At 44.9% G+C, this 13,804-nt stretch overlaps 1 protein-coding gene across 5 annotated transcripts in view; it reads left to right on the forward strand.

Moving 5' to 3' along the window:
* DLC1 (DLC1 Rho GTPase activating protein) overlaps positions 1-13,804 on the forward strand; it is a 334,862-nt gene that overhangs the window by 251,389 nt on the left and 69,669 nt on the right. The window contains exon 1 of one of the 5 annotated variants that reach the window (XM_034411402.3): positions 9,526-9,968. The exons of the other annotated variants lie outside the window; for them this stretch is intronic. Coding sequence (XP_034267293.2) covers positions 9,893-9,968 — 76 coding nt within the window. The 5' untranslated portion in view covers positions 9,526-9,892. Of the gene's footprint in view, positions 1-9,525; positions 9,969-13,804 lie in introns of those variants that run through there. 5 annotated transcript variants of the gene reach the window in all.

Genomic DNA, 13,804 nt, shown 5'->3' on the forward strand with positions numbered 1-13,804 from the left:
ATTTTGAAGATGGTTGAACACAAAAGAATGTTAACCGATCGACACACTGCAATTGTTTGGAATGATGATAGTTTTATGTTATGTTTTTGTTTTAAAATAAAAAAAATATTCAAAAAAAACCCAATAGGCAAATATAGCTAAACCACTGAAAACACGACAAAGATAATCGGCAGACTCGATAATCCATGAAAAGACAAACTTCGGGTTCCATTCTCTTGTTATCTATTAAAGCAAACTAATGATCTGGGACTTCCAAGGGTTTCCAGGAACGATAATGTAACCTGCCAACACAGATGGAGTAAGGTCTGCATTTTTGTCAGAAAATGGCTTATTCAGATTGCACAATAATGCCTTTTTCAAATCAAGCCATAATGCATAAATAGGGAAAACTTAGCATGTTATCTTAAGAAGAATCTCTTCCCCCACTTACAGAGCAAAGCCGTACCAACCAGGACAGTACAGGTAGTCCTCAACGTACGACCACAATTGAGCCCAATGTTGCTAAGTGAGAAATTTGTCAAGTGAGTTTTGCCCCATTTTACGACTTTTCTTGCCAAATTTGTGAAGTGAATCACTGCACTTGTTAAGTTAATAACATGGTTGTGAAGGGAATCTGGCTTCCCTGCATGAATGTGCAACCGTCACTGCAACAGTCATAAATGTGAGTCAGTTGTCAAGCATCCGAATGTAAATCACGTGGCCATGGAGATGCTGCAATGGTCATAAGTGTGAAAAATGGTCATAAATCAATTTTTTCAGTGCTGTTGTAACTTCGGTCACTGTTGTAAGTCAAGGACTACCTGATATTTAATTTAAACTGCCAACAGCTGTTTGACCAATCTGGTGGCAGGTAGCTGAAGAGCAGGGGTGAAATGCTCCGGGTTCAGACCGGATCGCCTGATCCGGTAGCGATGGAGGCGGGTGGTTCGGAGAACTGGTAGCAAAAATCCCCGCCACCCCCCCATGCCCAGCTGAGCTGCACAATCATCAGAGGCTTTTTCTTTTAATTTTTAAAAGCATTTTTTCTACAACCTCTTCGGTTGTAAAAATGCTTTTAAAAGTAAAAAAAAAAAGCCTCTGATGATCGCGCGGCTCAGCTGGGATCGTCAAAGGGATCATCAGCTGATGATCCCAGCTGAGATGCCTGATCAGCAGAGGCTTTTTTTTCTTTTAAAAGCCTCTGACGATCCCAGCTGAGATGCCTGATCAGCAGAGGCTTTTTTTTCTTTTAAAAGCCTCTGACGATCCCAGCTGAGTTGCCTGATCGGCAGAGGCTTTTAAAAGAAGAAAAGCCTCTGCCGATCAGGCAATTCAGCTGGGATCGTCAGAGCCTTTTGAAAGCATTTTTTTACAAACCCTTCGCCAAAGAGGTTGTAAAAAAAATGGTTTTAAAAGAAAAAAAATTGGCCACGCCCACCCAGTCACATTACACCCACCACCAAGCCACGCCCACAGAACCCGTAGTAACAAATTTTAGATTTCACCACTGCTGAAGAGCAACATTTGGAAGTCGACAAGTTTCCCAACCATAATTTAAAGAATTGGGAGGAAAAACAATGAGCAAGAGAGCCCTGTTGAGAATAAAGCAAAAATTTCTGAGGAAGGTTGAAAATCCTGAGCCAACTATGAATGACGCCAAGCGGTGCTCTCTCATTGCTAACGCTACACGGTATTAGGGAAATCAGTTTGAAGAATATAGCGATGCTGTGACTAATACCGCAAAGTCAGCCGTTGAAGAATTAAGGTGAGAACGATGCAGCAATTTCCTCGATTTAAAACAAATAGGTTGCAATCCATCTAAGTAAGAAGGCATGTCAGAAGGAATAAAGTTTGCTTCACTTGCGCAGGGTGGCATGCCTTATTGGTCTTTACATGTCAGATTAGCACCACCAAATCCCTAAAAGCTGAGTTATGCTAAAAGTATTCAGCTAAACAACCGAAAACAAACGTTTTCGTAGTGAATCAGATCTAACCATCCCCCCCAGATCTTCGCTGCAGAAGCTCTAGGATGAATCAGAACAATATTTGGGAAACTAGCATCAATGCTTAATACGCTTCTGAAGCAGAGGAACGGTTGTTTTAGACACCAGTCTAAAAAGGCAGGTGGGGCTGTGGGTACGACATACCTTTCCAAAAACAAAAATCTGAAGTGAGACATGCTGCAAAAATTAAGGTGTGGATTTTTGACATTGCTTGCTCCTCTGTACCAATACAAACTATTTCATGTAAAATACTTTTGGGGTCCTTTTCTATATTAAGGAGTGACACTGTAGTAGGGTAAAGGTAAAGGTTCCCCTCGCACATATGTGCTAGTTGTTCCTGACTCTAGGAGGTGGTGCTCATCTCCGTTTCAAAGCCGAAGAGCCAGTGCTGTCCAAAGACGTCTCCGTGGTCATGTGGCCGGCATGACTAAATGCCAAAGGCGCACGGAACGCTGTTACTTTCCCACCAAAGGTGGTCCCTATTTTTCTACTTGCATTTTTTACGTGCTTTCGAACTGCTAGGTTGGCAGAAGCTGGGACAAGTAACGGGAGCTCACCCCGTTACACAGCACTAGGAACTCGAACCGCTGAACTGCCGACCTTTCGATCGACAAGCTCAGCGTCTTAGCCACTGAGCTACCACGTCCCTGACATTGTAGTAGAACCATTATTATTTTTGTGTTTTGATTCCTGATGTATGTGTTTGTTTTATCACATACATTTAGGTTTTGGGTTTGATTGTGAATTTTTAAAACTTAAATTGAGGAATTAGGTTTAATTTCAAGGGAAATATACATCTATTTTGCTGTTATAGATGCCAGTGGTATTAAGCTAGGGCAAATGAATAGCATCAGTCAGCTTGAACTGGTCCCCAGAGTACTTTTATGTGACTCACAGAGATCTGTATGAAATTTTAAGCTTCCTAGTAGATCCTGCCTGAATTCTATTCCAGAAGTGGGAGGAAAATGTGTTCATAAGACAGCTGTATTCCTTTGGATTTTATATAATTAATATAACTGTATATATACATATTTACATGCAGATCCTTCACAACTCATTCATATTTATGATGGTTGCAATGTCCCATGGTCATGTAATCAACTTTTGGGAAATTCTGATAAGGAAAATCCATAGGAAAGTCAGATTTGCTTAAACAACACTTATTACCAGTGGTGGGTTGCCCCCAGTTCGGACCGGTTCGCAAGAACTGGTAGTAAAACTGGTGGGAGGCCCCGCCCACCGCTCCAGATGTCATCACCGGCAATCTGAACCAGTAGTAAAGGTAAGTAGAACCCACCCCTGCTTATGACGGTTGCAGTGTCCCAGGGTCATGTGATCAGTTTTTACAAACTTCCGACAAACAAGTCAACAGAGAAATCAGATTTATTTAACAAATGTGCTACTCACTCAACAACTGCAACAATTCACTTAACAACTGTGGCAAGAAAGGTGGCAAGAAAGAAATGGGGCAAAACTCACTTAACAAACATCTCACTTAGCAACATAAATTTCAGGCTCAATTGTGGTTGTAAGTCCAGGACTTTCTGTATAAATAAAACAGGAGATCTTACACTGGTCTGAATATAGAAATCAGAGTTCATCTTACAAATGTACCAATCCAGAATTTCCTATTTCATTTTTTTCCTCAAAGTTATAAGAATTAAATGTTTGGATCAAGGAAAACCATCTCATCAGTCCAGAAGTACTTTCTGCCTTGCTCCCTTACTAACTTCTGAATAGTTTACAATTAATTCAATTTCCCGTAAAGGGAATAAAAAAGTAAGTACTTAAAAAGCACTTAACAAATGTCTCACTTAGCAACATGATTTTTGGGCTCAATTGTGGTTGTAAATTGAGGACTATATATCTCCCTCTCCCTCTCTCTTTCTTTCTATCCCTCGCTCTCTCTCTCTTTCCCCTCCCCACCCCCAGATATCAAGAAGTAGAGATTTCCTCAGGGTGTGGTCACAAAAAGCAAGATGGCCACTGCCACAATCCAATCAAAAATTTGCCTGTTCGTGTGCATTGCTATCTATTAGCAGGATTGCACTGAAGAGAAAATCACGAACAGAGAAAACGTATCTTATAAATCAAATAAGTAAATAGTGATGCCTGGGCACAGAACAAGCCTTCATTTGCCAGGCCTCGTTCTCGCCAACCCAAGCTTGAAATATCGTGAAATCATGGCCCTTTATGAGATATAAATTTGATCCCTCGGGAGATGGGATGTGTGGAGGAGTGGAGTTGAAGTCCACACATGTTAAATTTCCTAAGGTCGATAAACACTACAAAGGGTTGAGGCTGATGAAGAAGGTATCTATCCCTACATACTGCTTAGATATTAAGCTTTTCTACTTTCTGTGACTCAGAATAATGGGTCACCAGAGACAGGGTGTGTGGAGGAGTAGAAATGCTCATCGGCTCAACTTCCTCTTTGAGAATTGACTTATTCTGAGTCACAGAACGTAGAAAAATTTAAGATCAATATCTAAGCCGTAGGGAACTTCTCCATCATCCTGAACTCCCTTTGCAGTGTTTCTCAACTTACTAACTTGTAATATGCGTTACAAGTGACATATGTATCGAATGCATGTGGACTTCCACTTCAAGTCCATACAACTCATATGTATGGACTTCAATTCCCAGAATTTCCCAGCCAGCTCGGAATTCTGGGAGTTAAAGCAGGGGTGAAATCCAGTGGTGGGTTCCTCCCGGTTCGGTCAGGTTCGGCCGAGCCGGTAGCGGTGATATGACGTCACCGAACCGGTTCTCCCCCCCCCCGCCCTCCCACCCCCCCCCACGTTATTCTTACCTTTTATTTGGTCCCACCCCCAATCTATTGCTGCCTCCTGAGTCCCAGCTGATGACTAGAGGGAAAAAAACTGTTCAAACTCTTGCCGCGGGACTTCAAAGGGCCGTCCTACAGCTGATCAGTGTTAAAAGCAAACAAATGAGTCGGGTCGTAAGTGCGAGGACTGGTCGTAAGTGCGAGGACCTTCCAGAAATGATTCTGACCAGCTAGCCACGCCCACCTAGTCACATGACCTCCAAGCCACACCCACAAAATAAGCCATGCCCACAGAACCGGTAGTAAAAAAATTTAGAGCCCACCCCTGGTGAAATCTAAAATTTTCCCCTACCGGTTCTGTGGGCGTGGCTTGGTGGGCGTGGCAGGGAAAGGATACTACACAATCCCCATTCCCTTCCCACTCCTGGGGGAAAGATATTGCAAAATCTCCATTTCCACCTCACTCTGGGGCCAGCTAGAAGTGGTATTTGCCGGTTCTCCAAACTACTCAAAATTTCCGCTACCGGTTCTCCAGAACCTGTCAGAACCTGCTGGATTTCACCCCTGAGTTGAAGTCCACACATATTACAAGTGGCTAAAGTTGAGACGTTCTGCTCTACAAGGGCGGTAATGAAACAGAAGAAACATTGGAGGTAGCCTACACCAGGTGTGCACTGTCGTGCATGAGTCACTGTGCGAATTAATATGGGTGGTGCTGGATAAAAAGAGTCTATAGTGTTGACAACACTGAACTGTAGTTTTGTCACTTTGCAAAGGTGAACACAACTACCCCAGTAATTCTGAGTTTGCGTAACCCAATAAACCATAAATTAAGGGTAAGGAGCAAGTACACAAGACGTAAGAAATCAAAACAGAGTCGGCTATGGCTGCTTTGCGACTTGCAAACTAGAAAACCTTGCCCATCTAACTATCACTCCAACAAATTCAGTTGTTGAGGCCAGTACAGAGGTTGTATTCAGCCGGTTCGCACCAGTTCGGGCGAACTGATAGCAGCGACCGCCCACTCACTTGGACGTAATGCTGTCCAATTTAGCCACATTTTTGAGGCCAGGTGTATGCACGGAAGGCCCGTGCGCAAGCAAAGTGCATGCGCGGAAGGCCGGGCGCAATCGAACCGGTGGCAACAATATGTGAAAGCCACTCGTGGGCCAGTACCTTCAGATGTGCCTGGAGAAAATGGTTTTCGGGACCTCACCTAGAAAACGACGACTAATCCCCTGTAAAAAATACAAATACTCCTTGGCTTATGACCACAACTCAGCTCAAAACTCTTGTTGCTAAGCAAGGCAGTTGTTAAGTGAGTGTTGAAGTCCACACGTGTTAAATTTTACAACTTTATTGGCCACAGTGAAGTGAATCTCTACAGTTGTTAAATGAATCATACGGTCATTAAGTGAATCTGTCTTCCTCCATTGACTTTGCTTCTTGGAAGCCAGCTGAGAAGGTTACAAATGGTGATTACATAACCCCTGGATAGTACAACTGTCATAAGTACATGCCAGTTGCCAGGTGTCCAAATTTTGATCACATGACCATGGGAATATGGAATTGCGGTTTGTGTGAAAACCGGTTAAAAGTCACTTTTCTCAGTGCTATTGTAACTTCAAACAGTCACTAAAGGAATGGTTGTTGAGGACTATCTGTAGTCAGGCCGACAGGGAGGATCAGTGCTGCTCCCACCGTCCAAATCCGTCAGGTTCCAGTAATAATAATAATAATAATAATAATAATAATAATAATAATAATAATAATAATAATAATTTTATTTCTATACCGCCCTTCTCCCGAAGGACTCAGGGCGGTGTACAGCCAATTTAAAAACACAAGACACAACAATAATTAAAAATTAAAATAATTAAATAGATTTGGCCGATTTAAAACCCCAAAAATTTAAAATACCCCAATTTAAAATTATTAAGTTGATAGCCCGGCCTGGCGGAACAACAGGGTCTTCAATGCGCAACGAAACACCCGAAGGTCGGAGATCTTGCGTATTTCCGGGGGCAGTTCATTCCACAGGGCTGGGGCTCCCACAGAGAAGGCCCTCCCCCTGGGTGTCGCCAGCCGACATAACTTGGCTGATGGCACCCTGAGGAGACCCTCTCTGTGGGAGCGGACTGGTCGGTGGGAGGCTATTGGTGGCAGAAGACGGTCTCGAAGGTACCCGGGTCCTATGCCATGGAGCGCTTTAAAGGTGGTAACCAACACCTTGAATCGCACCCGGAAGACCACTGGGAGCCAGTGCAGCTCGCGCAGGAGGGGTGTCACGCGGGCACAACGAGTTGCGCCCATAACCACCCGCGCGGCCGCATTCTGGACCAGTTGGAGCCTCTGAGTGCTCTTCAAGGGGAGCCCCATGTAGAGAGCATTACAATAGTCCAGCCGGGAGGTGACAAGGGCATGAGTGACCGTGCGCAAGGCGTCCCGGTCCAGAAAGGGCTGCAACTGGCGGATCAGGCGAACCTGATAAAAGGCCCCCCTGGCCACGGCCGTCATATGCTCTTCTAAAGACAGCCGTGCATCCAGGAGGACACCCAGATTGCGAGCCCTCTCTGTGGGGGGCAAAGATTCACCCCCAATAGTCAGTGATGGCACCTGCTGACTATATCGGGACGCCGGCAGCCACAGCCACTCGGTCTTGGACGGGTTGAGTCTGAGCCTGTTCCTCCCCATCCAGACCCGCACAGCCTCCAGGCAGCGAGACATCACATCAAGGGCATCGTTGCGGTGGTCTGGGGTGGAGATGTACAGCTGAGTATCATCAGCGTACAGATGACACTTCACCCCAAAACCACGGATGATCTCACCCAGTGGCTTCACATAAATGTTGAACAGAAGGGGCGAGAGGACCGACCCTTGTGGCACTCCCCATGCGAGATGCCTCGAGGTCGACCTCTGCCCCCCTGCCAACACGAACTGCGAGCGGTCGGAGAGGAAGGAGGAGAACCACCGCAGAACGGTGCCCCCTATTCCTAACCCTCTTAACCGCCGCAGCATGATACCATGGTCGATGGTATCAAAAGCCGCTGAGAGATCTAATAGGACTAGGACAGAGGAGCAACCCCTGTCCCGAGCCCTCCAGAGATCATCCACCAACGCGACCAATGCCGTTTCTGTGCTGTGCCCCTGCCTGAAGCCCGACTGGCACGGGTCTAGATAGATAGCTTCATCCAGGTGCCTGGGCAGTTGTCGTGCCACCACACTCTCAACAACCTTCGCCACAAAACGAAGGTTGGAGACCGGACGGTAGTTAGCTAATTCAGCCGGGTCCAGGGAAGGCTTCTTGAGGAGGGGCCTCACCACCGCCTCTTTCAAGGAGAGTTAGTCCTCAACTTACAACCACAATTGAGCCCAAAATGTAAGTTGCTAAGTGAGAAAAATGTTTTGCCCCATTTTACGACTTTTCTCGCCATGTTGTTAAGCGAATCACTGCAGTTGTTAAATTAGTAACACGGTTGTTAAGCGAACCTGGTTTCCCCACTGACTTTGTTCCTCAGGTGGTCGCCAAAAGGGGATCACGTGACTGGGACACTGCAAACCGTCATAAATGCGAGTCAGTTGTCAAGAATCCAAATGTAAATCACGTGACTATGGAGATGCCGCAAGGGTCCTAAGTGTGTAAAAAACGGTCATGAGTCACTTTTCCCAGCGCCATTGTCACTTCGAACCGTCACTCAATGAACTGTTGTAAGTCAAGGACTAGCTATATTGGAAAGCAGGCGACTTTCCGGGTTGGTGGGAATTCCTTTGAATGTGCAAGGAAAGCGAGAGGGTCACACTGGTGTTTATTGTATATAACAGAATAACAGAGTTGGAAGGGACCTTGTAGGTCATGTAGTCCAGCCCCCTGCTCAAGCAGGAGACCCTACACCCGTGATGGCGAACCTATGGCATGCGTGCCACAGATGGCACGCGGAGCCATATCTGTGGGCACGCGAGCACACACAGGCCAGCTGATTTTCGGGCCTTCCGGCCCCACCGGAAGTCAGGAAATGGGCCATTTCTGGCCTCCGAGGGGTGGGGGAGGCTGTTTTGGCCCTCCTCAGGCTCCAAGAAAGCCTCTGGAGCCTGGGGAGGGCGAAAAAACAGGCCTACCAGGCCCACCAGTAATCTTTTTGCCATTAGGTGCCAAAAGTGGGGGAAGCACGGGGGGTCGCGCAGGCATTCGCAGGGGGCAGGGTGGGACATTGAATTATGGGTGTAGACACACAAGCGCAAACGCCCCCACGATCCCCACGCTTTTGGCACACGACGGCAAAAAGGTTAGCCATCACTGCCCTACACCATTTGTGACAGACGGGCAGTCCAATCTCTTCTCGAAAGCCTCCAACGATGAAAGCTCCCACAAACTTCCGAAGGCAACTTATAATGTTCCTCAAATTGGGGTGTCGGATTGTCCTCACTGTCAGAAAAATTCTCCTTATTTCTTAGATCCGAATCTCTCCCTTGATTACTTTCCATCCATGATTCCTTGTTCTGGGCCTTCGGGTGCTCAGGCTGAACCCCCTTCCTGTCTGCGGCAACCCCTCAAAATGATGGCCCAGTGGCTAAGACGCTGAGCTGGTCGACGAGAAGCGGTTCGAATCCCTACATAGGTCTCCTGCGTGGGGGTTGGACTAGATGACCTCCAAGGTCCCTTCCAACTCTGTCAAACTGTTATTATTAAATATTGGAGCCTCTCTGTCGTTGTCTCCCACCCTGGTCTTCCCCTTCAAGTGAAGGGAAGGGGCCGCCACAGCGAGGGGCGGTTTTCCGAGGAAAGCCCCACGCACGAGAGGCTCCCCGTCGTCTTTCCTCCCGGATCTCCTCAGCGGAGCCCCCCGCGGGTGGTGGGTGGGCCCGGAGGCTGCCCCGCCGTTTCCTTGACGGGAAGGAACCTGGAGCGAAAAAGGAGGTGGAGCGATGGGCTTTGCCGGCCCCGGCGCCGCCTTTGCCTGCCTGGCGCCTGAAGGCTTCGCGCAGCGCCGTCGAGCGAACCGCGCGCGGGAGGCGAGAGGAAAGATGAGTTGAAGAGGAGGCGCTGCCCCGCGGACGAAGGAAGGAAGGGAGGAAGGGAGCCGAGCGAGCGATCCTGGGGGGACGGACGGAGCCCGCTCTTTGCATGCAGCTGGCGCCGACGGCGACCTTCTTCTCCCGGGCGTGGGCAGCCAAGCGGCGGCGGATCATGATCCTCACACGTAAGGCTTCGGTGGGGCTCGGGTAGCCAAAGCCGGCGTGCGCGGCTTGGAGCGGCGCCTTCTCCCAGCCGCTTTTGCAAGACAGTTGAGGATCGAGATTTTTTGGGGGGCTGGGGGGGTGAGAGAAGCTTTGCTGGGGGGATTTTGTGTGGGTTTTTTGGCTGGGGCGCTCTACACATGCTCGGAGGAAAAGAAAAGGGGTTCGATCCCGAACGAAGCTGATGCGTAATGCAGAGTGGAGAGGATGAGGTTAAATTATTACACTCAAAATAAGAATAAGAATAAGAATTATTATTATTATTATTATTATTATTATTATTATTATTATTATTATTATTTATTGGTCGTGTGTTGTCCCGATTGTAATTGGAGCCCTCGGAGCAATACCCAAAGGGCTACCCCGCTATTTAGAAATTCTAAATTTGCCGAACTTGAACATTTTGACTCTACAAAAATATTATTATTATTATTATTATTATTATTATTATTATTATTATTATTATTATTATTATTATTATTATTATGGGTGTAATAATTTAACCTCATCCTCTCCACTCTGCATTACGCATCAGCTTGGTTCAGGATTATTATTATTATTATTATTATTATTATTATTATTATTATTATTATTATTATTTTGGGTGTAATAATTTAACCTCATCCTCTCCACTCTGCATTACGCATCAGCTTGGTTCAGGATTATTATTATTATTATTAGTAGTAGTAGTAGTAGTAGTAGTAGTAGTAGTAGTAGTAGTAGTACACCCAAGGGGGAGTTGTTGGGAGAGGGAACGTGTCCTATATGGATGGCAACTCGGCTGCATTTGAGATCCCCTTGGGTGGCTTTTTTTCCTGGCGCCCTCCCGATCCTTTGCAAGCCGAGCGCAACGGGGATCGCGCAGGAGCCGTGAATGGAGACTCTTTGCGAAGGGATCCCTCTTTTTTTTTTTCTTTTTTTTTTTTTTTTGGCGCACCGCGAGTCTGAGCCGCGGGTGCTCCGGGTGGTTGGAGACTGACTTGAGTCGAAAGGGCGAAGAAGACCTTCCTCTCCGCACGTAGGCAAGCGCCTTGGCCAGGCTTTTCGGGAAGGGCTTCCCTCGATCTGCGTTTCTCGACGGGTCTGGTTTATTTCACCCCCCCCTCGATCCTCCTCTCTGGCTTCCCTGTCATAAAACTTATTTGCGGTTTGCATTTTCCCCTCAAGTGAGGAAACGCTTCCATGCCCCTTCATTGGGGGCTTCATTGAGCTGTTGCTCTTGTTAGCTGTGGGTTTTATCTCATGGCGAAGGTGGAAGTCCTCCTGGGCATTTTATATTCTGCAAGGATTTTGTTCAGTTCTGAATGGTTTTCTTGAGTTCTGGCTTTTCTTGCAAAGGTCACCCACAGCTATTATAGAATTAAAAAGTGTTCAATTGCCCAAAGGAGACATAAGAGTAATGAACAGAACAGAACAGAACAGAACAGAACAGAACAGAACAGAACAGAATAGAATAGAATAGAATAGAATAGAATAGAATAGAATAGAATTCTTTATTGGCCAAGTGTGATTGGACACACAAGGAATTTGTCTTGGTGCATACGCTCTCAGTGTACATAAAAGAAAAGATACATTTGTCAACAATCATAAGGTACAACACTTAATGATAGTCATAGAATAGAATAGAAATGGAATGGAATGGAATGGAATGGAATGGAATAGAATAGAATAGAATAGAATAGAATAGAATAGGAATGGAATGGAATGGAATGGAATGGAATGGAATGGAATGGAATGGAATGGAATGGAATGGAATAGGAATAGAAATAGAAATAGAAATAGAAGGGAATAGAATAGAATAGAATAGAATAGAATAGAATTCTTTATTGGCCAAGTGTGATTGGACACACAAGGAATTTGTCTTGGTGCATACGCTCTCAGTGTACATTAAAGAAAAGATACATTTGTCAGCAATCATAAGGTACAACACTTAATGATAGTCATAGAATAGAATAGAATAAAATACATTCATCGAGAATAAAAAGACTTAGTGATAGTCAAGGTTACTAATAAGCTATCAAATCGTACTAGGAAACAAATAAAAATAATATAATTGAAAGATACAAGCAACAGGGTTATAATAATAAGTGGGAAGAGGTAGATACTAGTAAGGAAGAGAAGAATAATAATAATACAGTCTTAGTAAATTATTTGACAGTGTTGTGGGAATTAGTTGTTAAGCAGAGTGATGGAATGGGGGGGGGACTGTCCTTGTGTCTAGTTGTTTTACTTAATTAGTAGTAATTAAGGCTGAGATGCATACTGTTATTTTAACATACTTTCTTTCCTCCAACTCCTGATTTATTTAATGAAGATAAACCCCAAGACAGCCAATCCACTCAATCTAACCAGATGTATAATTTCAAATATATTTCTATAGCCATCAGTCATACCGGCTGGGAATTAGAGGCCTTGTAGTCCAGCAATCTGAGCAGAGCATAAGGGGGAAAAAAAAAATCCCTTCTATATTTAACATTAGCAGCCTAAGGCTGCTAGGGAAACAGGAAAAAGGAAGGAATCCTTGCTTGGTTGAAACCATGTGGCTGATTCTCCTTGAAATGTGTTTTAAATTAGTAGGGTTTTTTTTTTCCAGTTTCGAGCCAAAATGCTTTCCAATGTGCCATTCATCAAGTTTCAAGCAACTGGGAAGGGTAGTGGGTAGATATTTAAAAGGAGGGATAGGTGAAAGGGTTAAATTTGGGTGGGTGGGTGTTAAGTGGCAAAGAAAGGAAAGCTTACAGTTCCCTTTTGAAGTTTTCCAGTAATTAGTCTGGTGGCTTCTAGGAGCCAGAGCCGCCCCCCCCTCCTCTGGTGCCCAAGCTCCTGATGTCATCTTAGGAGCCTTTGATCTCTTTCAAGGAGTAACACCCCCTGTGAGTAGTAAACAATGCCTTGTATTTCCAACGCAAACAGAAAACAAATTCTTTTTGTTCTCTGGCATTGCAGTGCCACCTTCATTTCTGCTTTTTATTATCACAAAAACTTGTCAATGACATACTTGTGGCATCATTGTAAGCAAAATGATTCCATTGAGCTAATGAAGATCATCCCTAATAGCAGTAAATTGGAGGCGACATATTTACATTAACTCTCACGTTTTGTTCTCTTTCCCTCTCTCTCTCTCCCTGTCTCCCACTTGAAATAGTAAGCCCCGAGTGACAAAATAAAGCATTTGGAGATGAATTTAAAGTTGGAAGTTATTCTGATAATTTTGCTTTAAAAATGAAGCAAGAGAATATGGGTTTTCAAAGGAGAGCCAAAATTCTATGCATTTTTTATTTGACTAGAAGCTTGTCTAAACCAATGACACTTAGTTATGAATATCATCCAGTGCACTGGTTAACTAGCATTTCTTAGCCTGGTTTTGTATAGATGTTTTGAGATTACAGTTTCCAGAATTCCCATTTAGTGAGAGGATTGACAGGCTAGCTGAGATTTATGGGTGTCGTGCATTGCACCGTTGGAAAAGTCTTAACTCAGCATAAGTTTGGTCTAGCTAGCTCAAGCTCATCAAGAGATTGAAGAGCTACTTAATTGTCCAATAGATTTACTTTTCAGTAGGTGGCAGCACCCTGCCACACTTGTCTGTATTTGAAGGCAATACACTGTCTCATTAGCACTTAGAAGGGTGACCACCAGGTAATAACAAATCTTTAGGTTATTTGTTCAGTTATTTTCATACTGGTTATACGCAGAAAGCAACAAATAAAAATCCTTGAGGTCATTTGCCCCTATTAGACTCTTTTTCAAGAGTCCAGCCCATTCTTAACATTTAAGCGAAGGAGGATGGCAGTAGGCA

Source organism: Pantherophis guttatus, chromosome 8 (genome assembly GCF_059756535.1).
Source record: "Pantherophis guttatus breed Tessera chromosome 8, ASM5975653v1, whole genome shotgun sequence".
Lineage (NCBI taxonomy): Eukaryota > Metazoa > Chordata > Lepidosauria > Squamata > Colubridae > Pantherophis > Pantherophis guttatus.